This window comes from Schizosaccharomyces octosporus (genome assembly GCF_000150505.1).
Source record: "Schizosaccharomyces octosporus yFS286 unplaced genomic scaffold supercont6.3, whole genome shotgun sequence".
NCBI classification, from domain to species: Eukaryota; Fungi; Ascomycota; class Schizosaccharomycetes; order Schizosaccharomycetales; family Schizosaccharomycetaceae; genus Schizosaccharomyces; species Schizosaccharomyces octosporus.
In genome coordinates this window covers 347198-373368 of record NW_013185621.1, presented here as the reverse complement: position 1 = coordinate 373368, position 26171 = coordinate 347198, and the positions used below count along the sequence as shown (strand labels likewise).

Here is a 26171-nt window from a genome sequence, read left to right as displayed (position 1 = left end):
CCAACAAGCCTTTAGCATAACTCTAATTGCATGTCAATAAACCAGCAAACTCCTTCTTCTGGCTCAAATTTATTAAATTTTATGAGATGTCTTTAAAGAAATGGCCCTGGTCTGAAGATTTCCAAAAGATCCCGGGACTTGGGAATGTATTGAATGATGAACAGCTAACATCTAATCGAAAACATATTAGTGTTTCAGACAGAACGAACGGAGATGAGAATTCAAATAAGCGTTTTAAAACCGAGAATACAGACCCTAAACAAAGCCTAACTGCAAATAAAACAGATGATTCCAAGGAGAGCAAACTTATGCTTAATGCGTTGCTAGAACAACAAAAACGACTTTGGGATTGCTTTGAAGAATGGAGAAATCAAACATCCAAAAAGAGCGATAGCAACATAAATACCACAGCCGTCAATTCTATGTTAGGGAGTAACATGACTTCTATGGGCGGACCATCAATAACGACAAATGGGCTGTCTAGTTTCCAACTGGACTTTCAAAATAAATCTAAAGTAAGTAAGGATAGTCAATATCATTCTAACACATTTTAGGACCTGTCTGATTCTTCCTTACATATTGTGCCCGCTAAGTTAGCAGGAAGTAACGCTATCCATAAGAACGGACTGTATAAACAACTGAAGGATAATATTGTAAGCATTTACAGATAAGGACAATTTTTTTGACATCTTTAGCGTTCTCTGGAGCAAGAAAGGCAAAATCTTAATGAAGTGTCAGAAGGGCGTATACGAAAGTTTCAAAGGGAGCTTGTAAGGAAAATTATTAAGTTCCACTTTATTAACTCGATCACTTAGCAAAGTCTTAGACTTGAACATCAAGACTTGATTTCTGAAAAAGAGAATGAGGAAACCCACCTCAAAGAGCTAGAACTAACTTTGGTATGTCTATTTTTAGGTAACGGACAAGGCTAATGAATTACAGGCAAAAAAGAAAAGAAGCGCAGCTATCTTGGAAAAAGACAAGCTAAGTTTAGTGTCCCAGCATGTAAGCCGAATACTTCTGACCATACTTTTCTAACACGCTCATTTAGGAGGAAACATGTCTTCATTTAAGAGACATATGTTCGCTCTACTTAGGCGACGATATTGGTAGGAGACTTTTGCTTAAACTTCAAAACGAACTGAAAAAGGAGAGGTTGAATCTTCTGAAACAAAATTTGAAATATCATGACCATGACGGTAAAATCTACTTGTCCTATATGAAAATTAAAGAACGTTTAGCAAACTTTAAATCAAATGATAAACATGCCTCAATTTCGACTCAAAGCAATGATGAAAATTCTAATGAAAACCTTCTTCCAGCGAAACTACGACCTAATGAAATTAATCTAATCCTGTATCAACTGAAGACCCAAGGAGACTCAATTGGAGCAAAACACCATCAAATAAACCAGTTGCTGGATTCAACTGACGTTATGCTTGATGAGATTACAGGAAAATCATCTGCCAGTGCGCATAAGCTTAGCAGCATTTGCAACAGTTTGGTCGACCACTGTCATCAATTAGCTGAATATGGACATGAAAGAACGGAATATGAAGAACGTGTCGCTAACAAGAACAAAATTTTAGCTGAAAAAAATAGAAGATTCTATAAATTTCAGAATGACGTTGAAGAAAGCTCCTTGAGTCCTGCAAGCTCCTATAGTTCTGGCTCTGATACACCCACTAGTTTTCGAAGCACTAGTAAAGTCGAGCCGTACATATTACGTTACTTGGCGAGCGTTTCGCCATTTAGAGAAGACGAAAGGACCTGGCATATCATCGAAAACAGATATCGAAAACTTACAAATAGGAGGGTAGAGCCACTAGATTCAAGGGGTCCTTTATCTGGTTTACCGGCTTCAATCGTTAGTTGTAAGGAAAGCGCACCGCGAAATATCACACTTCTATACATACATATCACAATAAGAGAAACGAACAAGGTTATTTGGATATCTGAAGTTCAGTGTGACGGAGTTGTCCGTGGTGTTGGACATCACATCAAAAAGGGTTCGGCTATGCAAATAGCAGCAACTCAAGCAGCTCAATGTTACGAGGTATGAAAATGCAGCAAGAAATTGGATTGTATGTTAACAGTTTTAGAATATGGACGAAGCATCCATTATGTCAAAAGGCTTCAATGATTCCGAGGTTTTAAAAGAAATATTTTTAGGTCGTCCTGGCTTAAGCTCAGTAAACAATAATTCTCACAACCATGGTATGAAAATGAATAATTCTAATACGGAATCAAGAAACCATTATTTTCAAAGGGGAAGCGACAATAGACGTCCATATTTCAAACCTAGTCGAAGCCGCAGTACACCTTACTTATGAAGTGAAACTAAATGAAAGCTCGCAGAAAGTTATTTTAAATATGATATAAGATAATGATATTTTATTCACTAATTTTAAGAAATTTTTTACACTTTTACGGAAAGTAAAACGAGGTTCACTGGGTCATAAATTTGTAGTTCATAAAATCATCATAATTAAGGTAAATGGTATTTAAGAAGGTAAAGGATGCAAAGGAGAAGTCATGAAATTAACATATAAAACAGCCTTTGTCTTTCTCACCGCTCGCAGGTCGTCCCCCTAAAATAGGACCACTTTGAGGGTTGTTCTTACGGGCAATAATTTCTGCAGCGGGAAAAAGCATACGAGCAGCACCGGAGCTTCCAATCAAAGACTTACAAAGAGGTAGTTTTTCAACAGGACCACTTCCCTGTACACGTTCGTCCTTGTCAGGTTGGAAATGCTGATCTGCATGGAAGATTTTGTTAAAGGTATTTGTTAACTCGGGGCTGATCTTATAAATATTCAAATCACGGAAATAAAGACCGTCCTTTGGATCACGGACATGATTCATAACAAAGTCAGCTTGGTCAAAAACCATTTGCTGGGCAGATTTGACGAGAGAAGAATTAGGCATGGCAAAGGAAAATCCCATTAAGCCCTCAGAAAGATGTTGGGCGAAAAAGGTGTTATCTTTCCAGACCTTGAAATTGGTCTTACAGGATTGATCATACATTTCTCCACTTGTGTTGAGAGCAGCGGAGGCCATGTTTTCCAAGTAAGAATGAATCTTGTCGATATTGGGAAGGCCCTTAATAATATCATTGAATCCGAGGAGTAAAGCCATAGTAGCCAAAGTAGCGCCAGTGTTGTAAGTAAACTTGGTTGAGTCAAGGTCCCATTTGCCATTGTTTAAGCTTAGACCATCACAGACGAGACCTGTGTGATCAACCAGATTGCTTTCAATCCACTGTACACAATTCCAAGCAAAGGTAACGAGCTGTTGTTTTTTCTTTGGGTCATCCACGGCATAAGCAAGTCGCAAAGCAGCGAGAGAACACATGGCAGTGGAACAAGCGTTTAGATTGGCATGAGGAGGACTACCGGAATTTACGTGCCAAGCGACACCGCCCTTTTGTTGATTCCAACCTTGATTGATGATGAAGGCAATAATAGCCTCGGCTCTATCAAGGTAGTGTTTTTTCCGAGAACTGTTCGAAGTGTAGTATCCGGCAGTAGCAAGAGCAATGGCTACTTGAGCATTATCGTCAAAGTACACATCGTTGTTTCCTTGAAAGTAATAACTAGCGCAACAAGCATTGTACTCTGGAGACCAATATCTCTTCAAACATTGAAACACGTTTTCGAATTTCTTTTCGTACTTGTTGGTAAACTTGAGAGAATCCGCCATGGCCTCGGCATACACAGCAACGGACCAAACTAAGTAAATATGACTACCACCATCGTCGTATGTGCCAGACACATTTTCAGCGCTTCCCATCTTGTCCGAAAGCTTGTCAAAGAAGGATTTATAGCATCTTTGCAAAGCGTTCAAACCACCATCCAAGTATTTATCACTGGTCATTTCGAATTAATCAAATTTAATCAAACAATGTCAATCAGAGAAGGGAAAAAAAGGTGAAAAAAAAACTTCAAGGTAATCTTTGTTAAAGTCCGTAATTAATAAATTATTCTGTAAGAAAATTATAAACAAGAAAAATGAATAAGAATAAAAAACACAGAGTCAAGCAAATCGTGAAATCGTAAAATAAAAAAAAAAAAAAAAAAAAAGAATCCTCTAGTTAGCCTAAAATTCAAATACTCGTCTACAGAGATTATACTTTAACAACACACAGAAACGAAAAACTGCTAACTTAAAAAGCCGGGGATTAATCCAAGTCTCTCCAAAGGATCAACGCTCGCAATTATAAGCTAAAGAGTCTAATCAATCTTTGAATATGACGGAGATACCGCTTATATAACAACGGAAAATGACTGACGAAATGATAAACCTAAATGACGTGGTAGTTAAAGGAACCCACTCAGATACGAGAGTATTGTGAAATCAAATGACATGAACTTTTTTTCATTTGTCGCGTAATGAATTAAGGTTCGCCGAAGATTCAATGGTAACCACATCTTTTGTTTGGGTTTGGCAGGATTCGCTACAAAGGACCATACAGAAAGTTTCACTCATGTGACTAACGGTAACCAATTTGTTTGTTTATTTTTCTTTAAATGCTCAAATATAAATTATTTAATTTCTTGTTTATTAATGAAAGGGTATTAAGAACCGTTATTGAATTATAACGAGAAAGATTGTGATACGAGCGAGGAAGCGAAGGGTAAGAAGTTAATCAAGATGCGCCTGTGTTGAATGTTCTTCGTTTGGGTTTTGAGACCAGTCTAGTCCAGTCTAGCAAAAGAAGATTAGTGAAAGTAATACAGAATCAAGCCTATGGTGTTGGTTATCCCATGGCGTTTATTTAAAAGCAGAAATAAAAATTCAAATATCGAGACGAATCGATGATTTCTTTTCAATAGAAAGACTTATGCTTTCGGTTCGACAAGGCAAGCCAGAGTGTAAAATATAACCAAAAGTAGAATAAATTAGTAAAATGCATTCATTGTGCAGATTCAAGATACTGAAAGAGAATCACCTTTACACAAACGAAAACCCAAGTAACTCCGAACCGAAACCAAAACCAAAACCAAAACGAACGAAAACGAAAAAAAAGGAAACGACAACAAAAAGAAAGAAAAAATAAAAAAGAAAATCAAAGAAGCCGCTCTCAACATGCAATTAAGAAATGGTTTCAGATGTTACATGTGAATCGGACTTTAACGTCAAGCCAGGAACACCCAGCGTATCTGCGAGGGAAGTGACACAAAAATCAGGGAAATCGTGTTCAAGGATATCCGAAGAAAAAATTGAAGGTTTTTCTGAATCAAGATGTTGGTGGGAATCATTCTTTTCCTCGTCGGCTTCTTCCCCTTTAAAGTTCTTCAAAGACCGCTTCGTCACTTGAGCATTCGAATCCCCTTTCAAACTACTCTTCTTCCAAAGCAGCGTCTTTTCGCAGTCGGAAGGCTCCAGCAAAACGGAATACGTTTGTGCTGTTGACCGCGAACTATCATTTGAGAGTCCGCTGAATTTGCTTGAACGAAGTGTTGCACTTCTATCGTTCAAGGTTGTAGGAGAAGAGGTTTCCGCATCGAAATATGACAATATTGAGTTTCTAGCAGATGAAGTGAAGTAACTGGGGGTACTGGCATTCGTTGATTTTCTTCGAAATTGTGTATTTTCCTTATCCCTCAATTGATTCGGACCTTCGGTTTGCGACGTTTCCATAAACATCGGCATACTCTTGTTGGTCGCATTATATTCCGCAGTTGAAAGCATGTAGTTTCTCAACTTTAAGTTCAAAGGCGTTGAGGGACGTATTTGCGGAAGTATAGGGAAAAACGGAGAAGGCGGACGATACATTGGTGTTGAAATCGTCTGTGACATTTTTGTAGACTTTTTCGATTTGTTCGCCTTTTGAAACGTCCGCTTAAATCCCGTAATCCCTTTATGGAACTTTTGATAAAGCGTTGAGGAACGTTTGCCAGTCTTATCCTCAACGTAGGGTAATGTAACTTTGGTAAATATGTTCTGAAGTGAAAACGTTGGTAGGGATACTTGCGTTTCGCCAACCTTCCCGACTTGATTTGCTTTCGTTTCTTTTTCTTTTCTTGGTTTCTGAACCTTTTCTTCTTTTGCAACGAAGAAGTCAAGCTCCAAACATGCTTGTGCGCTAGGTCTGGCATCCGGATTCCACTGTAATAGTTCGGTCAGCATGGATGCAAATGCTCCATTCCATGGCGGAGAAAATAACTCTCGTAAATTCAGAGGTGCTGATTTGGGCAAAATAATTCCCAAATCTTTCGTTAGTTTTTCTGCTTGCTTCCACGTGCCACCACCTCCGAATCCCATCTTTTGCGATTCATCGTCTGGGCTTCCTAAGATTTCACATATTTTATACAATTGATCAAGGTCATCCATTCCAGGAAATATTGGCTGTAAAGTTGCAATCTCAAAAGCCATACAACCTGCAGCGTATATGTCCACCGGACAAGAGTAATACGAATCTCGGAGTAACAATTCGGGAGCACGATACCAGCGAGTTGAAACGTATTCAGTGTAAGGAGGGCTTGAATTAATTTCCCTCGCAAGTCCAAAGTCTGCAATTTTCACCTTGTATACATCAGAGTTTTCTATGGGCGATACCAAAATATTCTCAGGTTTCATATCCCGATGGAAAAATCCATTCGCATGAATGTGTCCAATGCCTTTAAATATTTGACTCATAATATCTCGAACGCTGTTGTAAGAAAACGGCTTGTCACGTCGGGAATTAATTAGTTGAAATAGATTAAACTCAAGAAATTCCATTACAATATGTAAACAAAAAGATTGATCAATATAAAGGTCAAAAATATTAACAATATTATCATGCTCAGACAGATGAAGCAAGGAATGAACTTCACGTAACCTAGCAGCATCGGATATCTTCATTAACTTTTTTTTCATGGATTTTATAGCAACTACCTTCATCGAGCCCTTGCGGGTAGCCAAATGTACAGAACCAAACGTTCCATCACCAACTTTCTGCACAACAGAGAAAACATCATAGATAGCTGTACATTTTATAACTTCCTTCAGCGACCGCCCATTTTGATTTGCCATAGAGGGCGTTCTCCACAAGTATTTTTTCATATTAAGTATTTCTAAAGGGAGGTTAGTCAAGCTAGTTGCAAACAAGGAAAATACTATACTTTACCTGGCAAAATATAGGTATAAGTCTAAAGTTAGAAACAAACAATGAACGGAAAAAAAAATTAAAGACTGAAGAAATCCTTGCTAATAAATAGTCAAAAATAAAGATATAAATAGAAACCCAGTTTAAAATTGAGATGCGTTACAAAGCGTCAAAATGCTAAAAAATATCAAACGCTCCAAAAACCAAAGAAAAACGCGGCTTTCACCAACGTGGATATTAAACAAAACAATCAAAAATCAAAAAAATTATCGGGACGACCTAAGAGACAGAAACTTATAATGAAAAGCTTGAATACTTCTTAACATGCTTCACCAGAAGTTATCAAATAGTATTCCCATAGAAACAAAAAAAAGGGCAATAAAACTTTCCGCAATAAAAGCCTTTATTCCAAAAGAATGTACGCTTTCCGGTCCAACGTATAGTTTATGACCTGAAAAGTAAATCAAAAACTCAAGTCGAATCGATCCTTTTATCAAAAATTCAAATTCTTAAATATGCTAATGAACCAAAAAAGAAAATATTTTAAATTACTCTTTATGCTAAAGTGCGTTTGTAGTAGTCGCAGATTTATGGTGGATAGTCGTTAATTGAAACTACGAAGTCAGTGAAAGCAGCAAGCAATACATTCACTCTTACACGACTCTACTAAAGCCCTTATTTACAGACCGTAACTTTAATAGCTAAAGATTTAATTTATTATTATTATTTTTACTAATGTTGTGAACTAGTCTTGTACTTGCAGTTTGTCAATGATTGAGATTGACTACTTTGCATGGCGTAACCAGATGGGCCATTCATTATTTGTTTTATATAACTTATGGAAATTTAAAAAGTTACAGTAATTAGTAGTTCAAATATGTGTCCAGTACCTGCTAAATTCAAGCAACGTAAACACGAATAACCAGACAATTTTACTGCGAAAAGAGGAGAGTATAATCCTTGCCAACATCTTTCCCTAGAGTCGCATTCGCTTCAATGTACAATTTTTCCAATCTAGGAAACAATTGTAAAACACCCTTTTAGTGTCAGTACCCTACATATAATGCTAAAGCTTACCTTCACTGGCAAAGTTGATTCCCCAATAGTAATATAGTTCTTCTGTAAAAGATATTTTGCGACGTCTTCATTTAAAATCCCTGGTAAACACCTTTCGTATACTGATGGAGGCTCTTCTTCGTCAGTGTCTGATACTTTTGGTAATGACCCGAGTTTTTTGGGTGATAACTCTTTGCTCTCACCAACATCCTCAAACGTCAAATAGTCCGGGGCTCCATTTTCCCACAATTCAGTAAAATAATTTATCGGCATCCAACTGTTTGTTTCCTGGTACTATGTAAGTAAAAGAAAGGCTACTCCTCCATTAACTTACCGGATTAAGTAAATAACTTGGACTGTAATCACCTTTGTACCTCATCTTTTTACATTTATGAATATAGTATCCTAGTCCCTCGTTAATTTACACATCAAGTGGCAGGCATTGAGCATACCCATGTAGTAAAAATTATAATTCTCTTCAGCCGCAAGAAGAATTTCACGACAGGCACTTATTCTTCCAAGAGAGTAAGATGAAAATTCAGGATCATAAAACAGATAAACGCTTGACACGGCATGTGGTAGCAAATCGAGTACACCGACAGCAACTAGGGTACCGTTGATACGATACATTTGATGAAATGATCCGCATTTCTTATTTGAATTAACATCTTTTATAAGGGGAGAAGAGCATAGAAAGCGCTCAAATCCTTTCTTAGTCACTTCTTCTTCAGATTCATGATGGACGCTTGTTTGATACTTCTTAAATAGCTCAAACTTTTCATCGGTGTACTCATCTGATTCTACTGTAACAGTATATGAGTGTGTCTCATCCTTGTATCCCTCTATTTGCTTAAATGCGTTCTTTAAATATGCTATACCATTCTCTGTCGGTATTTGAGTTAATGGTTTCCCCGTAACCAACTTGGCCCATTTTTTAAGAGCCTTCTTTTGGACTTTTGAAATCTGGAACTCATCCGCATTTAATCTGAAATGTTAGTGAAGTACTGAACAAGTCATTTCGAAGTGTTCAAGTGCATACCGGATTGTGTATAGCCGACAACAAGAGGTCCTCAAGTTTGGCTTATATAAATAATGTCCAGAACGCCTTAAACTATTAGTATTGATTACGAAGTAGAAAATTGTTATGTATTACCTCCAGCCTCTATCAACAAGTTTTTGGTATGCCTAGCCATAAGAAAACATTAGTTCATTGCTGGAAACTCAAACTAAAAACAAAGATTTTTGTTTAGACATACGTCGCATTTTAGTTCTTTTGATAACAGTCCAAAGTGCTCAGTAGGCTCTCCGCTTCGACAATATCCACAATCTCTGCTGACATTATATCCTGTATACATAAACTTATTCAAACCCATTTCTTGCTCTGATATTATCTGAATTTATTTTTAGTTCTATATGTGACTGTAGAATCGATTTACTATCAAGTAGGCATTTGTTGAAGTCAGCAAGTAGTATGAGTAATGTTTTGCCAGCTACTTACCTCAAGTAGCGATGCATGCTTCTTACAAAAAACAATTTATCTATGCGCATACTATTCAAGCGCATAACGCTGTGCATTTGTCGTATTTGCTTTTGAATCATACTCCATATACACTTTGCAACTAAAGAAAAAATCAAGCTTTAAAAGCCTAAATGTATTATTTAAATCAAAAACTGGATATACCTGTCTAGTTAAATATCTATTAAGCACCAAACCAAACCCACATCTAAAACTATTATTGTTTTGTAGATCATCCAACTTTGTAAAATGATGTATAAATTAATAACCCGTTCAATTAAAAATTCACTTTCCCTAACAAAGAAGAAAGTAAATCAAATGTTAAAGCGCTAGACCATACAGATAATATACTGTACAGCAATCGTTTACTCTTCATCATCAGAGAAGAAAGTCTTTGGCTTTGGAGTACCCTTAGGAGAAGATAACCAAGCAAGTTCTCTGTCACGAGCACGGCGCTCTTTGTTTTTCATTTCGTTTCTGGTAAGCTTCTTCTTCTTAGTTGTCTTGGATTCGATCTTCTTCAAATCCTTCTCAGACAAATCCTCAAACTTCTCATTGTCAACAGCAGACTTGCCTTTGTTTGTAAGCTTACCAGCTACAACATGCCATTGTTCAGGACAAAGTGCAGAAACAAACTCAGCGTTGTGAGAAATCATGACAACACCACCACCCCAGTCACGAATAGCAGTTGCTAAACCACCGAGAGCGTCTCTATCCAAAAAGTTTGTAGGTTCATCCAAAACCAAAAGTTGAGGATTATTCCACAAACAAGCCGCAATCACAACCTTGACCTTCTGACCACCAGACAAGCTACTCAAAGGACTGTAGTCTGCAATGTCACCAGGAAGACCAATTTCTTCAAAGTGCTTGCGAATATCTTCAGGGATAAGTTCTCTGAAGCCCAAACCTTCACGAGATGATTCTCTATCATCAAACGCTTGGACAAACTTTTGGAAACCATTTTCAAGCAACAGATCTCGAGGAATCCAGCTATTGTACTTGTGAGGCTTTCCAAGCCATTTGATTTCATATTGGAAGGATTTCTTATACTTTTGACGACCAATCAAAGCTTCGACCCTACGGCGTTCACCATCAACGGTGATTTCACGTTGAAGTTGAGCACGATCCTCATCAGTTAACTTACGGGTCTCCTTCTCCAAAACTTCACGATCTTGACCACCACTGTATCTCCATTGAATATATTGGCTGGGAGTCTTTTCCAAATGTTGATCCAAATGATGGAAAGCATGTTGTGCTACGTAACCAACACGGAGGTTAGGATGCTTGAAAACACGGCCTTCTTGAGGTATAACCTCACCAATGAGTACTTTAATAAGGGTAGACTTACCAGCACCATTGGGACCGAGAATAGCAACACGGGAAGATAAAGAAAGACCGCAAGTAACGTCATCCAGCGACTTCTTGGAGGAACCTGGATAACTGTAACTTGCATTGGTCATCTTCAAAATGATTCTCGTATTAGAACGCACGCCAGCAAGGATACCAGGTGGAGGGAAAACAAACTTTTCATTTGTAGCTGAAAGTGTATAATATGACTTAGCTTCGGGTTTCTTTTCGACGAAGCTGGAAAGGTTGCCAGGGAAGTAGCCCAATTTCTTGGGTGCATTCTTCACACCTTCGTAGTGAATAATATCCGTACATACATGATCTAAGAAAGAGGAATCGTGAGAAACCATAAGACAGGTGATCTGAGTTTGAGCAGTCAAATAAGCTTCCAACCATGCAATATTGGTAACGTCCAAGTGGTTAGTCGGTTCGTCCAACAAAAGGATATCAGCTTTCTGTAACATGGCACGTGCTAATTCTAACTTCATCTTCCAACCACCTGACAAAGAAGCCACTGCATCTTTTTGCATATCTTCTGTGAAGCCGACTGACTTTAATGCAGCTGCAGCTTCCTCACGAGTAACATTCATGTTAGCTAAAGCTGGGTCATTAGCGACGAAATCAAGGATGCAAATACTAGTATCTTCCCCTTGTAAGCTATGAGCTACAAAGCAAGTCTTTACTTGTTCAGGAGCGGGAAAGTTTTCAACCTTATAATCAGCAATAGCCTTAAGTAAGGTAGATTTACCACAACCGTTATGACCGACAACACCATAACGATGACCTCTATAAAGACGCAAATTGGTGTGATTCAAAAGTAAGCGACCACCATAAGCGAGTGAAAAATCTGTATTAACAAGTTCTTCCTCCTCAATATTCAGAGTTGAAATATCGGGACCGTTCAAAGATTGGTAAAATGAGTGGAGATCATCATAAGCTTTGGTAACCGATTCAGCGGCAGCGCTTTCACCAACAAAAGGAGACAAGTAAGGAATACCCATTTCATTAACCCAAGATTCCTTCTGGAACTGCTTATTGTTGTAGAAGGCAACATAGGCATCACAAACGTAATCCAAAACTTCTCCCATATTAAAGTTCTGGGGACACTTTGCATGTTCGGTGACGAACTGATGAATTCTGGAACGAACACCAGAAACAGCTTGTCTCTCCGCATCATTGGCGGCCTTAGCAGCTTGAGCGGCCGCAGCCTTATTTAAGGTAGTAAGGGCATGAGATGCAAGAGCACGAACTTCAGGCATAGCAGCACCCTGTGCAATTCTTTCAACTTCTGGAATCAATTCTGGAAGGAAGTCAGAAGCTTCAGCGGGATCGGGAACAAGCTTACACAAATTGTCAGTAATGATTACAGTCATACGGAGCATGATTTGGGAACGCTCAGCAAGGGCACGCTTTAAAATGGGAACCAAAACTGCCAAAGCCACGGATTCAACTGTAGCAACGAAGGTAGTGGCACTTAAGTCTTTAATACACTCTTCCAAAGTCTCTGGATGGGCCATGCAGTCAACCAATTTGGGAATATGAGGAATAATGTCATTATTTTCAACAACAGTGCAGAGGTCCAACATGCACTTAATCGCAGCACGAGAGACTTCACCTTTAGTGTCATGCATACGTTCACGAATGCAGGGAATCAAAGAACCCATTGCAACGGCAATGGCGTTACGGAATGTTTTCGCCAATGAGCCAAGTAACTCAAGAGCAGCCACCTTACTCGGCCATTTAACAGCTGAGCTATTCAAGTACTCAATTAAAGAGGGAATCAAACGAGTTTCGACCGAGACAGAAGGAAGAATATTGAGTAAGGAGTCAGTGGCCATTTTTGCAGCAGCTCTCACTACCTCACCTCTGTCAGAAAACAAGTCGAGCATTACTGGAAGATAAGGAAGGAAATCGACTTCACAAGGACGGCCGATCTTTGGAATAACTGATGCAAACCCGATCATAGCAGACTCCCTATGGAAGCCTGACTTCTTATTACGAGCAGCCTTTTCTAATCCATCTAAGAAGCCAGTAGTCTTTAAGGTAATTAAAGGCTCATCCTGTTTGAAAATTTCTCCAATTTTTTCGCCAATATTGGCACAATCCTTAGAGGTTTCAGCATTCAATAAGTCCTCAAGTAGTTTGAGAACATTGTCTTCTTCACGACCTTGAAATAGCACAGAGGATGTCATGTCTCTCAGATTTGACGTTGCGAAATGGATATTTCGCAAGATCTGATGATTGACTTGGTAGCTGTTGAAGGATGAATTTTCACATGCACAGAATGCCACTTAAATTTTTAGTTCACTGAAGTATCGTAGAAACTGTAACGGCATTTTATCGTTTAGTTCACTATTTTGTATACAGAAATACAATGCAACACGCTATCATATAACACTACTACTATTATTGTATTTGATTGTAAACATATTCTGCTTTTATTTATTGCCTGAAGGATAATCCCAAAATCTATTCATTTTTAGCTAATGTATTAAATAAAGATTAAAAGAACACGGTTGTAGTCATTAAAATCATGGGGTGTACTATGCTTGAAAAGAAATAATATAGTGAATGTGACGATGCACAAAGAATAGAAAAGTCGTCAATGAGACAAAGTCACTGTTGTGAATCTGCTTACTTATTAATCATTAAACGAGCAACGTTTTAGAAAAAATTATGGGCTACTCGTGCGAAATTGTGAAGAACACAGCTTACGGGCAGGGCAAGGCAAGGCATTTCTTGAATAATCGAAGGAAGAAGGTATCAACGCAAGTTTTCGTAGCTGATTTTAGAAAAATTAACGTATCCAATTCAATTCTTTACCATCGATAAGAATGTAAAACACCATACGCAAAATTGCATATTATACCTACTAAAATTGACAGTTGCATTCGCAGGGAGAACATAGTTCTTTGCCAAAGAAAATAGCATGCAACAGCACCACCAAAAAAACCAATCATCACACCAGCTAAAAGGGTTTCATAAGACATATCAAACTCATCTGCTGATGAAGTTTGTGCCCCATTGTCAATCCAATCATCCTCAGCTTCGCGTACAGAATCCTCCGGAAGGGAATCTAAATTTGTACCACGAGCTTGATGAAATTGGGACCTCAAACTAGATATTTCGGTCTCCGTAAAACCAGCCTCACGAAGTCGGTCAAAACCTCTCAACATTTCTCTAGGATGTGCCGCCTCCGCTTCCGCCTCTGAAGCGCCAGACCGCTGAAGTTGGCTTAACTCTTGGTCTTCTGGAGCCAACTCATTTGGCGTTAGTTGAGGTCCAACGATGCAATGAATGAATGCTTTTCGAGATTCGTCATCTTCTTTACGAGGATCATAATGCCAGTTTCCTCTTACTGCTCTTTCTATGGTAAATAATGGAGACAAAAGACGGCCCTGAAATATCAATTTCAATTGCTTATCCTTACAGTCAGGAACTCGACTACGAATGGTCTTGAAAACTTCCCGAATGGTTGTCTCTCCTGCATTTGAAATGTCCAACGTAAGATCAGGGATCGCAGAGGCGAACCGAACTATGATTTTCAACTTTTTGTCTACATTTGAAGTCATTTGTAGCTTTCATAAGCGTTCTTCTATTCAAGTATATGGAATGATTGACAACGTAGTAGTAGCTGTAAGTCGTGGTGGTGATCGAACCATGTTTCTACAACACCAAAATACGCATGATCCTTTTATCAGACAGGGACTATTATTAAAAATTTAGTGGACATCAACTTTATAAAACAAAATCATTTCAAGCAATGCATTTTTTTATACACTTACTTCTACTAGTCTACCATATACCAAAACAAAACCTTCATTTTTCCACAGTAGACGTTTCGGTCTTCTATCAAAACACAATTCAATATATATTAAGTTAACGCAAATCCAAAACCAATATAAAACCTCACCCATGATTTAATTAAAATCATTTATGAAACCGACCAAATTCGGTTTCTTCCTTTAGTAGTAAGATTATGTTCTAATTTTTATAGAACATCCCAAGTCTATTCCCTGCTCTAAATCCTGGGATTATTCAGAGTTTTCTTCATCTGAAGAATCATGTTGAACGTCCTCCTCGTGCAGTTCTTGGTCATAATCTTCGTCTGAATGTACCTCACCATTTGCAATATCGCCTTCGTTTTCGGAGAAATTTTCTGAAATGTCCTCATCATCGGAATCCAAGTCCTCATCGTCTTCATCTTCTTCATCTTCTTCCATATCATCATCTTCATCCTCCTCAAAGCCATCGTAATATACAGTAATAGGCTCGTCGTTCTCAGCATTATCCTTTGAGCCGCCAGCTTTTCGCAAAGCAATCTGAGAAAATACCATATCTAATCTTCCTTGTAACGCAAGCATGCTTGTATATTTGGAACCTCTAGTTTCCAATACTGAACGAAGAGTAGCTAACTGATCTTTCAGATCGCGAATTAAGCTTAAATGACCGCCATGGAAAATTAGAGCACAGCGAATCCAAGTCAAGAAGGTGTCTGCTCTCAAGGGACGACGAGCTAGCCGATCAGCCACTTTATCTAGTAAGGCCGGAGCCAAAGCGGGGTCTAAACGACGAACAGTGTTCTCTATAATTTCCAAACTTTGATTATTGAAGCAAGACTCAAGAAGAAATTGATCGTTTGTTTTCAATGCCTGAGTTAACACAGTTGCTAGTGAAGTAGAAGCAGATACCTGCGAAGGAGTAGTTTGAGCTTGTTGATCTAATTTGGTGAGTGTTTGCAAGCGTTCGGCAAGACTAGGTTCCTGTTCCTCAACTTGCGTTTCTTCCTCAGCGGAAAGATCTGCCACATCCGCAGCGTGTTTTTGCATCACGCCTGTTGTAACAGTAGCGTTGGCTTCATCGTACGTAACAACTGGCTTTCCTACTTTACTGACATCTCGAGATTTGGGACGGACCAATTCTAACAGTCCATCGGTTGCTTGAGAAGACAAAATTTTCCAAGGTACACTCTCAAAAAAGGTACGAGTACCCTCCCTCCATGCTACCACTATTGTGCCTGCATTGACAAACGTAATAGATTCAAGGGCAATAGTAACACCACCACGGGAACGAGAGAAACGTATTTTGAGATTGGAATGGCTTGTCAGTAATTTACGCTTGCGAGATAAAGATGCAAGTCCACCAGATCCAGATGAAAGCTTCGATTCCCAAGGATTATCGAATATTTCAATAGTACCGTCTACCGAAAGTGCTGCAAGAATACTACCCTTCTTCTCAGAAGATTCTTCGGTCTTCTCACATACTGTAAGCTCTTGCACGTCATTTTCACAAACCAATGCTCCTATATTCTTAGAAGGAACATCCTCCAGTTTCTCATTGGAAATTTGCTTGCTGAATAGGTTGACATATCGGTCCTGTTCAGCAGCTGTGGCGAAAACGATGAAATCTTGTGATGAAGATACAACGGAAGAATATACGACGGATCGAACAAGCGTCGTGTGTGTAGTCAAGGTATCGACAGGATTCGAATCTGGAAGTGCCAATAAATGTACGCTGTGTGAAGTGACGATGGCAGTATTTGGAATGCGAGGGGAAGGGTATATGCCGGAGAATTCTCTAGAAGAGCAGTTGATTTTCAATGTTTCAATAGGGGAACCAGTGTTAACGTTGAACTGAACCACCTTTCCAACGTTATCGATGGCAAATCCCAACGAATTCAATAGAGCAACTTTGGTTATCTTGCCCAATTGTCCGAAATGATATGATTTTGTAACTGTACCGAGAGCGTCAGAATAAACTAAAATTTCTCCTTCTTCGGTACCAAGGAGTACGACATGGCCAGAAGCACCTACAGAAGTATCTATAGGTTCAACATCGTACACAGTAGCTTGATCCCAGCAGATACTACTGACATGCTTATTCTCTTCTAAAGCATATTCGGTTTTAAGCGATCCTTCTTGAGAATCAAAAATACGCAGACGCTGAGAATCTAAAGCGTCTGTTATACCTGCATAAAGCTTCGATGACTCTTGAAAAGCTCCAAGTTTGACTCCGTTATCCCGTACCGTTCGGAATGTCGATTTAGGCCGACTCCTAGCTGCCATTTGGGATTGTTTGCTGTCAGGATCCTGAGTTTGGTGGTTTGCTGCTTTGACAGATCCTGAGCAACCCACATGGAATAGCGTATAAAAAATCGATTACGCAAAGTTCTATAGCGTGTAGTAACATCAAAATATTACTCTTAACTCGTGATGAAAAATTATGATTCCTACGTAGAGGATGTAAGGAATTCTTCATTGAAAATAGCTTAATTAATGATTCATTTCAAATTTCTTTCTCTGTTTCCCTTTCTAATTGTACAAGTCTTTTACCATAATTAATCTTGGAAAATATTTTTATTAAACGTATGAAAATATAAACGCTAACTAGTGTACAGGATGAAACATGGTAAATCACAACTGCGGTTTTCAGTACAGATAAAACAAAACGGTGCTTTTAAAATCGCAAAAAAAAGTAAATTAGAGTGAAATACAAAGAGAAAACCGACAGAGTGATTCAAACAGTTCACCAAAAAAAAAACATTATATCAAAAGAATCATAACAAATTGGAACTAGATTTCGAATCTGAAACCACGAAGTAAACCGTTACGGGAAGATCATGCGAGCGAAAGATGTTCAACGATAAAGAATGTGAAAGTATTAAAGAAATTCAACATAAGCAAAAACACATATATATATAATATGTACAGCGTAAGAAACCCGATAATTAGAAATAACAAGAATTAATATAATAAGAAAGACAAACCGAAACCTTGAAATTAAAGAAAACAAATTTCTTCCCGCACCAAGCTCATGCTGAATTACTGCTTTCGCTGCTTTCGCCATCATCTTCGGAAGACGATTCGTCCGTAGCAAATGCCTTCGACTGATAAGCAGCTGATGGATTGTTCACTCCTTTATTCTGGTTGGTTATTCCCGCAAAGCGATCAAGTTGAGCACGAAGCAAGCGTATCTTTTCAGCCTGCTCACTTTCTGACAAGGCGCGACCTTTTCTTTCATCCTTCTGTGGTTGAGGTGACATTAAGATGTGGTCTGCAGCCGACTCATCACCCTTGCAAACATAGTAATATACCTTAAAGAACACATCTGGAGGCATCGACGAAACATCAATTTCAATTTCATCGGTTTTACGGAGATGCGGTAATGCAGAACGTAAGATTTCGGCGACATGTGTCAATTGATCAGCCGTTAAATAATTGCATTGTTCGGCTAGTTCATTCTGCATTTCATAAGTGATGGGCGGATACTGGTCAATACTAAGGCTTCGAGAACGAGACCGATGAGAAACTGAAGAGGAGCGAGCACGTGTCTTCATTGCACGTAAAGTACTCTGAAGTCTATAAATCTGTCTATTAACAGCTTCAAATTCTTCTCCGTCATCTTCCATAAACTCATCTGCACTGTCAAAGACATCATTGTCACCATAGTAGTAGTCGGGATTCACAGAGGAAAGTGAGCTAAATGTTTCAGAGTCGAAATCAGGCTGTTCAGCCCACAGTTTCTGAAAGACAGATTCAAGTTTTTTACCCATGATATGCACTGGTGTACCAGCCGGATTAAATTTGTAGCAATTCTTAAACATGAGCAACATATCAGCTTCGAATGCTTTAAGAGAAGCATACTCATTGTGGTTCAATTTGTTTTGCATAGTGCAGAGATCCATGGGATGCTTGATGACTTTATAATAGTCCGGACAGCCACAAGCGATGGGATTCACCGGTTTGTAGAAAGGATATGCATAGGACTCATGTTGTTTTTTTAACAACTCCTTCAAAACAGATTGGCAAAACTTCATCTCTGCCGCATCTTTCCTGCGATGGGGTTTTATGTCGTACATGTTATCCCGGCTAGATGACAAAGCAGATTGTCTTCGCGTCCGACCACTGGTCGGTCTAGTAGCTGCAGGCACGTTACGAGGACGTCGACCTGGTCTAGATGAGCTTGTAATATACGCGGAAGGCAGTTGCTTTAATTGGCGTTCAAACGTTGCCTGAAGGTTCTTACCCATGACACCCACCGGAGATTCCGTACCATTATAAAGAAAGCAATTGTCAAACATCAAGTTCATATCGTCAATAAAGTTTTCGGCACTCGCATATTGACCACTAGAAAACTTTTTCTGAATAGAGCCTAAATCCATCGGGTGCTTCACAATTGTAGGATAATCAGGAATATTTTGTTTTACTGGATCAACGGGAGCACGAAAAGGGATTGAATCACGACCACGGCGAAGTTGACGAAGCATAGCATGAATATACTTGTGCTGCTCTTTCGACATTGGGGGGTAGTCTTTCGCAGAAAAGTAATTGTCCTCGTCAGCTGCGCTGTCCTGTACACTTGTCATAACATGAGCATTACCGCCAGCGGTAGTAGAAACCTCTTCAGAAGGAGGTTCAACAGGAAGATTTGAGTTTGTTTGCACGTCGGTGGAAGAAGGTTCTTGTTTCTCGGGTTGATCCTTATTCGTTTGGAGAGATGGTTCTTGATCGCTACGTTGACGCTTGTTAGGAACGTCAGTGACGTCCACTTGTGTAGAACCATTGTTTTCTAAAATATGCTTCTTACCAGCTCCTTCGGATGGTTGTGAAGGAGATGAGGGAGACTCGTCATCATAATTTGTGTACGGTGGTGTAGGGTGCAGGTACTGGGAAGAATAGTCATTATCTTGGTACGGTAAATTTTCTTCTTCGAATTCATTATCACCAAACAAATCTAATCCCTCGTCCTCGTTCTCATTCCCGGAAAAGTACGAAGCTCTTTTTTCTTCCCCGTTCATGGAAGCTTCTGGAGACCTGGGTGTAAATGTCGAGTCGCTTATTTTTTCCAGTCCAGTCTTGTTAATAGATCCAGTTTCCGCAGAATAAGGTTGCGTTACAGTAATATCAATATTAGAAACGTTCATAGAACCCATACTGTATTTACCAAAGTCGTTTGCAAAATTCACTTTCCCCTGCGAAGACTTCACACTACTGAATGTTAGTAACGAACATTACCAAAGACAAATGTATTGCGCCGCTGCAAGGACACCCGAGAGATGAATCGCGAGAAGATCCGCTGAATGCAACAAGTTTGATAAAACAAATCATTACTTGTTGAGCATATAGCGGTCAGACTTTAGAGTCTATTCTAGAACATCGTAGACAATAACATTTGGAAAATCTAAAGGATGATGATTTTCTTCAATGTCCTTGTTGTAAACTACTCTTGTGCTTTTGTGGATATTTCTCCTGAAATCCTATTCACCTTAAAAGAAGACGTCTCACTAATCTCTCTCTAGATGCGACTTGGGTGCGCAATTTTTTAATCCAACTTACGATATAATATTCTCACTGTTCATGTATAGTAGTCCACTGTTGTCACAGCACCTTAACCAGAAGCTTCGCAATAAAAGATAAATGTTTTCAAAGATACTGCGATGCCCGCATGCAGCAGCAGGCTCTCTAATTTAGTAATTTCTTCAAATACTATCCAAATAAGTCTTAATTCACTATTTTAGGATAGTGAAAAATAACGATTTTGTTTCTGGGTTAGTCGAGTCAAACTAAAATTATTGTTGTTTGTAGAGGGAAGGAGGGAACATGTAGGTATAAGTCCCGGATTGGATCAGGGTTAGGGTTGCGATGAAAATTATAATAGAGGCGGAATGGATTACGAGGTCTTTTAATTCGCAGATAAGGATCCAATCAGCGTTACGTAAATGTCATCCGTACCGCAGTAAACAAACCGCGGTTAGTTACGGCCACCATTCTATATGGGTTACAGCAGTACATCTTTGACGGCTTAGAGGAAGAAATTTAGTCGTTTCCGACCCAATTTCTCTTCTAACTGTACTCTTGATTGTACCTGAAGCAATCACGCTCATTCTACAAAGAATTCAATAATTTACTAACGAAGAGCGTAGGTCCATCGAGTTTCTACGCGTCTTCTCAAGCTACATGGTTTTGGTGTTTACAGTAGTACGAGCAACTGACCAAACAAGCTAAGCTAAACAGTCCACACTCACCTACAATTCGCAATGCCCCGACACAGAAGCAATTGAAGCCCCATTCCTCTTAGAGGAAGAAGTTTTAGAGTTCCATAGAGAATGAAAGAAAAGAACGCCGTGAAACACAGCACAGCAGCAGACGATTGAGCTTCATGTTTCTCTTGTCTGCTGTCACTTTCTTCGAGAAAAAAAAAGGCTACACTATGATTCGAATGTGATCGAACATAATCGAAACCTATTTTTCTTTGTTGATGTAACTGCCTCCATCTAGTACGATCTTCGCCGTCATATCCACATCATGATTTTAGTGGCGAGCATAGGAAAGTTTGGTGTATCACGGTATAGTATCTTTAGAACGAACAGGTTGTCTCCGTCAAACTCAGTAAAGTACGATTAGGTGAAATCGTCAATATCAGAGATTGGTTTAATGAGTACGCGGTGACCTGCGGTATATCCAGTGAGAGAAAACATGTAAAGTAGGTATAGAATTGTAGTAGGTGATACTAGTACAGTAGGTATAGTAGAGACAAAAGGAAGTTATAGAAGAGTAGAGGAGGAAGCAAGCAAAGAGTCCAAGCAGAAAACAATTCCTTTTCGATGCATTATTGTATAAATTGATTTGTCTCTCAGTTTCGTTTTACTCCTGATCGTTACCATTCGCGCGCTGTGTAGAATGTGACTTGACGTACCAAAGAGGGCTTGCACGAGAAAAGATGTAAGCTTCAATAAACAGTCTGTTGTAACAGGAAACTCCGTCAAAGTAATGTATTTCGTCCGTGCCAATTCGAACAAAGCAACTCAACTTGGTCATGGTCATTTCGTCGATAAAACGTATCGACAAAAATAGGTTTCAAACTTTCAAAATGCGATTCTTCGTACCAATCGATAGATAGAGGATTTCCTTAAAGCATCTCATGGCTTTCTCCGGTTGCAGCAAGCATGCATAGTCATGCAACCGTTAAACCATGTGATTCCGTAGAAAGGAAAACGTTAGACAAAACAGTTTCCAACTCATTCTGTTCAGACTCCTATTTGTGATACATTATAGTCTCTACATGCGCTGTACTCTAGTTCTCATTTCAAGCAGCTTTTAAAATTTTCGGTCCACTCTCACGTTTGTGGTTACGTACAAAAACAAATATGTTTGTAAAATATCAAGATTCCAACCGAGTCAGTCAATCCATGTTCCAAACCCAGGAAAAAGTTTTGTCTCTACCTGAGGTGGTCTTGTATTAGTTTGGTTTGTAAAGTGTACGTTTGCCGCCCACCGCTAGGCTGGTTGTCATAGCAAGTTGAAACACAAAAGTTACACCACAAACAGAAATAGGTGTAGGCACTATAGTATCCTTTGAATCATTTTCAAATTTCTGTTTGTTTTTAGACATGCGACTGACTTTGGTTTAACATCTCGGGGGTTGTTCGTTCTGGATATGTCTTCCTTCATCTCATATGAACTCTGTGTACACGAATTGTCACTCCGTACACCACAAGTCCTCCTGTCACTTCCTTCTTTCTTGCTGTCGTTTTGTGATTCAGCATTTCTGGAATTAAAGGTTCTATAAAAACATTCTTTGCTAAAAATAGTAGAATACTTTCTTTCTGAACCTCCAAAGTAATTCCATTTGCGCCTTGCTTTTCTTGACGTTCCATCTCATTCGTTGCTATTTTTTCATTTCTAAAATATTTCCCAAGGTTTCCTCATTACAATCTTGCTTAAACGATGTTGGTAAGTATGCTTGAAAGGCTCCACTTGTTCAAATTCATGCTGTATATCGGAAAGGTAGTCGCAACAAGCGCTGCTGCAATGCTATCCCAAACATAAACAAAATGAATTACTCTTTTGCAGCCTAACTTTGAACACAATCTTCCTTCTGCTCGAGTTTTAGGTGAACTGTTAACTCCATACAACCAACATCATTCCTTACTAACTATCACCAGCCTGAAGATGCTGCTTTAGACTTACTTCGACGTTTAAATCCTAAAGACATTTCAAAAAACTTGGATGCCATTCTAGCTGTAGCCCCCGATTTGGCTGATGTTCTTCTTTCTTCCGTGGATCAGCCCTTGCAAGTTAGCAACTGCTCTGAGTCAGGCAACCAATATCTACTTTGTGATTTTAACCGTGATGGTGATTCCTATCGTTCACCCTGGACCAACAAATATGATCCTCCCTTAGAGGATGGCCTGGTCTCTAGCGATCGTGTGAGAAAGCTGGAGTCGGCTCTCAATGAAGCTATGCGCGTCTACCTAGATTTATACTATGAAGGTGGTGTTAGTAGCGTTTACCTCTGGGACCAAGATGATTCCTATGCTGGCGCCGTACTCATTAAAAAAGGTATGATATTGGTCATTTTCACTTCCTGCATTCCATCCATCTAACATTTCTTTAGCTTCCAGCTCTGGTAGCTGCGGTTGGGATTCTATTCATGTCTTTGAGTGTCTACCCACTTCGGAAACCGATGTATTTGACTATCGTTTAACTAGTACTATTATCCTTTACCTGGGATCTGACCAACAGTCGTCTCTTGTCTCTGGAGCCTTAAGCCTATCTGGTCATTTGACTCGCCAAACTTCCCAGCGCATGCCCGCAAGTGACCAGGACGGTGAAGTCAGTAACATTGGTCGTCTAGTCGAAGAAATGGAAACCCGTATGCGCAATTTCCTTCAAGAAGTTTATTTTGATAAAACCAGAGACATTATTAATCAAACTCGCTCTATACAACCTATCTCCGAAAATCCCGACAAAATGGCTCTTCGTTCTGTTTTGAAGAATCTGTCTAACTGATTTTTCTATGAATCATTTTAACTTCTCTTATTTTTTGCTACCGTACAAGACTGTTCATTTACTTCCATACAAATTAGGCTTCCTGGTCTTTCTTAGTTGCGAATAACTGACATTTTATGAAGATATAAACAAGACAAAATTGAATAATAATATACGTTTATATGAAATAATTATCATTGAGAGAAAAAAAAAAAAAAAAAAAAAAGGAAAGCTAGAAAGCGTGAATCATGACTAAGACATACATTAGCGGTCTTCTATGAAGAAACTTCAGGAAGAATAATTAAAGAAAAAACCAAAGCTTTTAATAAATATAGACATTATTAATTCCTCATGAAATTAACTGGAATGCTTTTGAAGATTTCGATCTTGTATGGCCGTAATTAAAAGCATATGGATTATGAGCACAGGATAAACGATAAAACGTAACAAAATCCATTTGTAGCTGAGGACAACAGACATAATTTTTAGCTTCTATGCATTTAGATTGTAACTGAACAAGCCAAAACCCTGTACACTGAAGAAGTTCCATTTGTTGTAATTGAGACATTCCTTTAGGAATAATGAATGTGCCCGTAATTGACGCAAGCCATCCAACGTTGTACATAATATATAGCATCTGGTCATTGGAGTAAACTGGAAGTGCTTTTTGATCTGGCGAGGGTAATTGAATAGGGCAAGGAAGGGTGACGTTCAAATACTGAGCTAAGAAAACGCAAATAAATGACAAGGGTAATGCAGATTCAGGATTTAAAAACACCTTTTCTTTGTTCTTTGTACATACATCAACACCGGATATCGTAACAGAATCATTCAATTGAATGGCTTGCTCTAAGAAAGCTTGGTTTCGACGCTGTACGTTTTCCTCGTAATCAGACGCGAATCCTGACACACCCATGTTCAGCTTGGAAAATTGATAGGCTAAACTGGCATCCATGGAATCAACTTCACCCTCGTTTTCGGAAAAATATTTACGACCTTCCCCAATAGACATTAAACGAACGTCCCTACGCCAGTGAAGCTGGTACATCTCGAGAACCTTTCGAATTAGGGATTGTTGGAGTTCAGTAAGCTTCAATTGCAAAATTTCAGAATCCCGAAGAGAACGTATATAACTCTCGGCGCGTATATCACGGTTGCGTATGGAACAGTCGTTAAGGCTTTTATTGTTAAGCTCCAATGTCTCTCGCCTTTCCTTGATATTTTGTTCCATATCGTCAATTTTTTGTTGAAGGGCGGAAAGAGCAGACAATTTATCTTCTCGAATGTGGCATAACCTGTCTAATTTATCCAAAAGTACTTCTTTTTCAGAAAAGCGCTTTCGATACAAAATATTTTTTCCTTGCTGCTTCTGTATATGTTCCACGCGGAAGATAACCTCTTTCTGATGCTGATCCCTCACCGTAAGAAAACTCGTCAAATCTCTACACAGGCATTGTTCACAAATGGAAGGCGGCCTTGTTTCGCAAAGTTGGCATTTCGTAGCATTCGGCATGCAAGGAAAAATATAGATCCTTTTTGAAGGGAAGGAAAGGACTTACCGTGAATTGAATATTTGTTTATTGCGTCAAACGATTCAAGTAACACAATGCGACTATGAGGCAAAAAGCGCTGTTGTTGATGATAATTATTTTCACTCAACAGCCAAGATGATGATACAAAATGTTCTTTATAAAATTAGGAAAACAGGGTAGAGAACAAATCGGGGTGATGCAAAGACAGAGAGAAATGTGTATGAATGCAGGAAACTTTGATGCGGAAAGGACAAATTCTAAAAAGTAAGTTTTTGCATTTCTTTCTTCCTGTCAATTAGTCTATTTCAAATTGAACAGAATCCTGTATGGTGACTTCAATGGCACACCTTCACGAGATTCCAAATTTATGTACAATCCAGATCCGTGTGAATAAGGAAAGAAAAGGACCCTGTTTCTTTTCGAGGTTAAAAAATACTGAAAAACTTGAATCAAAATTGCTGACTTTTTAGTTTACTTGAGTTCTGCTCCAATTCCTGAGGACGAAGGTACTGACTGGTTCGTGGTAAGTGGGATCATATTTCAAGCAAGCAAGCAAGACCGCTCACCCCTAATTATATAGCAATGATCTTCTTTGTTTACCTGCTTATAGATGATGCGAATTGAGGTTTTATTTCATAATGTGGTGAATTGAAGAACACTTAATTCCTATATAAACAGAGTACCGTCCATGTTGCTACGATCTTAGGATAAACAATCAAGGTATACTGGCAATAAGATTACCACAATCATACAATTTTTCATTTTCTATTTTTATTCAACATTATTTGTAATAGTAGATTGACAATAAATCTTTTCTTTCTCGGTTTTCCCCCCCCCCCCATTCTTTTCTTTTCCTA

General features: G+C 38.9%; 10 protein-coding genes across 10 annotated transcripts; 2 read left to right on the top strand and 8 right to left on the bottom strand.

Moving 5' to 3' along the window:
• Positions 1–86: 86 nt before the first annotated feature.
• On the top strand, positions 87–2431 carry SOCG_04645 (uncharacterized protein; the record flags this gene model as incomplete). Its single annotated transcript, XM_013165237.1, has 7 exons — positions 87–515; positions 555–653; positions 696–770; positions 816–899; positions 943–1005; positions 1052–2056; positions 2103–2431. The coding sequence occupies 7 exons, from the start codon at positions 87–89 to the stop codon at positions 2331–2333; spliced, it is 1986 nt and encodes a 661-aa protein (XP_013020691.1). The 3' UTR covers positions 2334–2431.
• SOCG_04646 (alpha-1,6- mannanase) lies at positions 2382–4219 on the bottom strand. Its single transcript, XM_013165238.1, has one exon. It carries the CDS (start codon positions 3874–3876, stop codon positions 2542–2544), a length of 1335 nt encoding a protein of 444 aa, XP_013020692.1. The 5' UTR covers positions 3877–4219; the 3' UTR covers positions 2382–2541.
• Positions 4220–4495: 276 nt separating this feature from the next.
• SOCG_04647 (CMGC/RCK/MAK protein kinase Pit1) lies at positions 4496–7719 on the bottom strand. Its single transcript, XM_013165239.1, has 2 exons — positions 7115–7719; positions 4496–7061 (listed from the first exon to the last, which is right to left on the bottom strand). Exon 2 carries the CDS (start codon positions 7048–7050, stop codon positions 5095–5097), a length of 1956 nt encoding a protein of 651 aa, XP_013020693.1. The 5' UTR covers positions 7051–7061; positions 7115–7719; the 3' UTR covers positions 4496–5094.
• A 76-nt stretch (positions 7720–7795) lies between these two features.
• SOCG_04648 (arginine-tRNA protein transferase) lies at positions 7796–9778 on the bottom strand. The gene is made up of 7 exons (XM_013165240.1): positions 9406–9778; positions 9303–9334; positions 9189–9254; positions 8602–9134; positions 8484–8554; positions 8171–8437; positions 7796–8130 (listed from the first exon to the last, which is right to left on the bottom strand). Exons 1-7 carry the CDS (start codon positions 9520–9522, stop codon positions 8026–8028), a joined length of 1191 nt encoding a protein of 396 aa, XP_013020694.1. The 5' UTR covers positions 9523–9778; the 3' UTR covers positions 7796–8025.
• Positions 9715–13274, bottom strand: SOCG_04649 (AAA family ATPase ELf1). Its single transcript, XM_013165241.1, has one exon. It carries the CDS (start codon positions 13202–13204, stop codon positions 10031–10033), a length of 3174 nt encoding a protein of 1057 aa, XP_013020695.1. The 5' UTR covers positions 13205–13274; the 3' UTR covers positions 9715–10030.
• A 157-nt stretch (positions 13275–13431) lies between these two features.
• SOCG_04650 (uncharacterized protein) lies at positions 13432–14851 on the bottom strand. The gene has a single exon (XM_013165242.1). It carries the CDS (start codon positions 14582–14584, stop codon positions 13832–13834), a length of 753 nt encoding a protein of 250 aa, XP_013020696.1. The 5' UTR covers positions 14585–14851; the 3' UTR covers positions 13432–13831.
• On the bottom strand, positions 14796–17136 carry SOCG_04651 (U3 snoRNP-associated protein Utp5). The gene has a single exon (XM_013165243.1). The coding sequence runs from the start codon at positions 17075–17077 to the stop codon at positions 15047–15049; it is 2031 nt and encodes a 676-aa protein (XP_013020697.1). The 5' UTR covers positions 17078–17136; the 3' UTR covers positions 14796–15046.
• A 180-nt stretch (positions 17137–17316) lies between these two features.
• SOCG_04652 (bromodomain protein) lies at positions 17317–22409 on the bottom strand. Its single transcript, XM_013165244.1, has 2 exons — positions 20348–22409; positions 17317–19999 (listed from the first exon to the last, which is right to left on the bottom strand). Exons 1-2 carry the CDS (start codon positions 20368–20370, stop codon positions 17824–17826), a joined length of 2199 nt encoding a protein of 732 aa, XP_013020698.1. The 5' UTR covers positions 20371–22409; the 3' UTR covers positions 17317–17823.
• Positions 22365–24114, top strand: SOCG_04653 (F-actin capping protein beta subunit). Its single transcript, XM_013165245.1, has 3 exons — positions 22365–22744; positions 22957–23353; positions 23409–24114. The coding sequence occupies exons 1-3, from the start codon at positions 22739–22741 to the stop codon at positions 23801–23803; spliced, it is 798 nt and encodes a 265-aa protein (XP_013020699.1). The 5' UTR covers positions 22365–22738; the 3' UTR covers positions 23804–24114.
• SOCG_04654 (uncharacterized protein) lies at positions 23872–25808 on the bottom strand. Its single transcript, XM_013165246.1, has one exon. It carries the CDS (start codon positions 25293–25295, stop codon positions 24132–24134), a length of 1164 nt encoding a protein of 387 aa, XP_013020700.1. The 5' UTR covers positions 25296–25808; the 3' UTR covers positions 23872–24131.
• Between the last annotated feature and the right edge of the window lie 363 nt (positions 25809–26171).

What these genes read in the sequence shown, in the direction of transcription:
- SOCG_04646 (XM_013165238.1), bottom strand. Translation starts at nt 3,876, where the DNA reads ATGACCAGTGATAAATACTTGGATGGTGGTTTGAACGCTTTGCAAAGA.
- SOCG_04654 (XM_013165246.1), bottom strand. Translation starts at nt 25,295, where the DNA reads ATGCCGAATGCTACGAAATGCCAACTTTGCGAAACAAGGCCGCCTTCC.
- SOCG_04653 (XM_013165245.1), top strand. An exon ending in CGCCGTACTCATTAAAAAAG is followed by an intron (nt 23,354 to 23,408) that starts GTATGATATTGG and finishes ACATTTCTTTAG; the next exon opens with CTTCCAGCTCTGGTAGCTGC.
- SOCG_04650 (XM_013165242.1), bottom strand. Translation starts at nt 14,584, where the DNA reads ATGACTTCAAATGTAGACAAAAAGTTGAAAATCATAGTTCGGTTCGCC.
- SOCG_04647 (XM_013165239.1), bottom strand. Translation starts at nt 7,050, where the DNA reads ATGAAAAAATACTTGTGGAGAACGCCCTCTATGGCAAATCAAAATGGG.
- SOCG_04648 (XM_013165240.1), bottom strand. Translation starts at nt 9,522, where the DNA reads ATGGGTTTGAATAAGTTTATGTATACAGGATATAATGTCAGCAGAGAT. An exon ending in TTATAATTTTTACTACATGG is followed by an intron (nt 8,555 to 8,601) that starts GTATGCTCAATG and finishes ACGAGGGACTAG; the next exon opens with GATACTATATTCATAAATGT. An exon ending in CAAGTTATTTACTTAATCCG is followed by an intron (nt 8,438 to 8,483) that starts GTAAGTTAATGG and finishes ACATAGTACCAG; the next exon opens with GAAACAAACAGTTGGATGCC.
- SOCG_04652 (XM_013165244.1), bottom strand. Translation starts at nt 20,370, where the DNA reads ATGAACAGTGAGAATATTATATC. An exon ending in AACAGTGAGAATATTATATC is followed by an intron (nt 20,000 to 20,347) that starts GTAAGTTGGATT and finishes AACATTCAGTAG; the next exon opens with TGTGAAGTCTTCGCAGGGGA.
- SOCG_04651 (XM_013165243.1), bottom strand. Translation starts at nt 17,077, where the DNA reads ATGGCAGCTAGGAGTCGGCCTAAATCGACATTCCGAACGGTACGGGAT.
- SOCG_04649 (XM_013165241.1), bottom strand. Translation starts at nt 13,204, where the DNA reads ATGACATCCTCTGTGCTATTTCAAGGTCGTGAAGAAGACAATGTTCTC.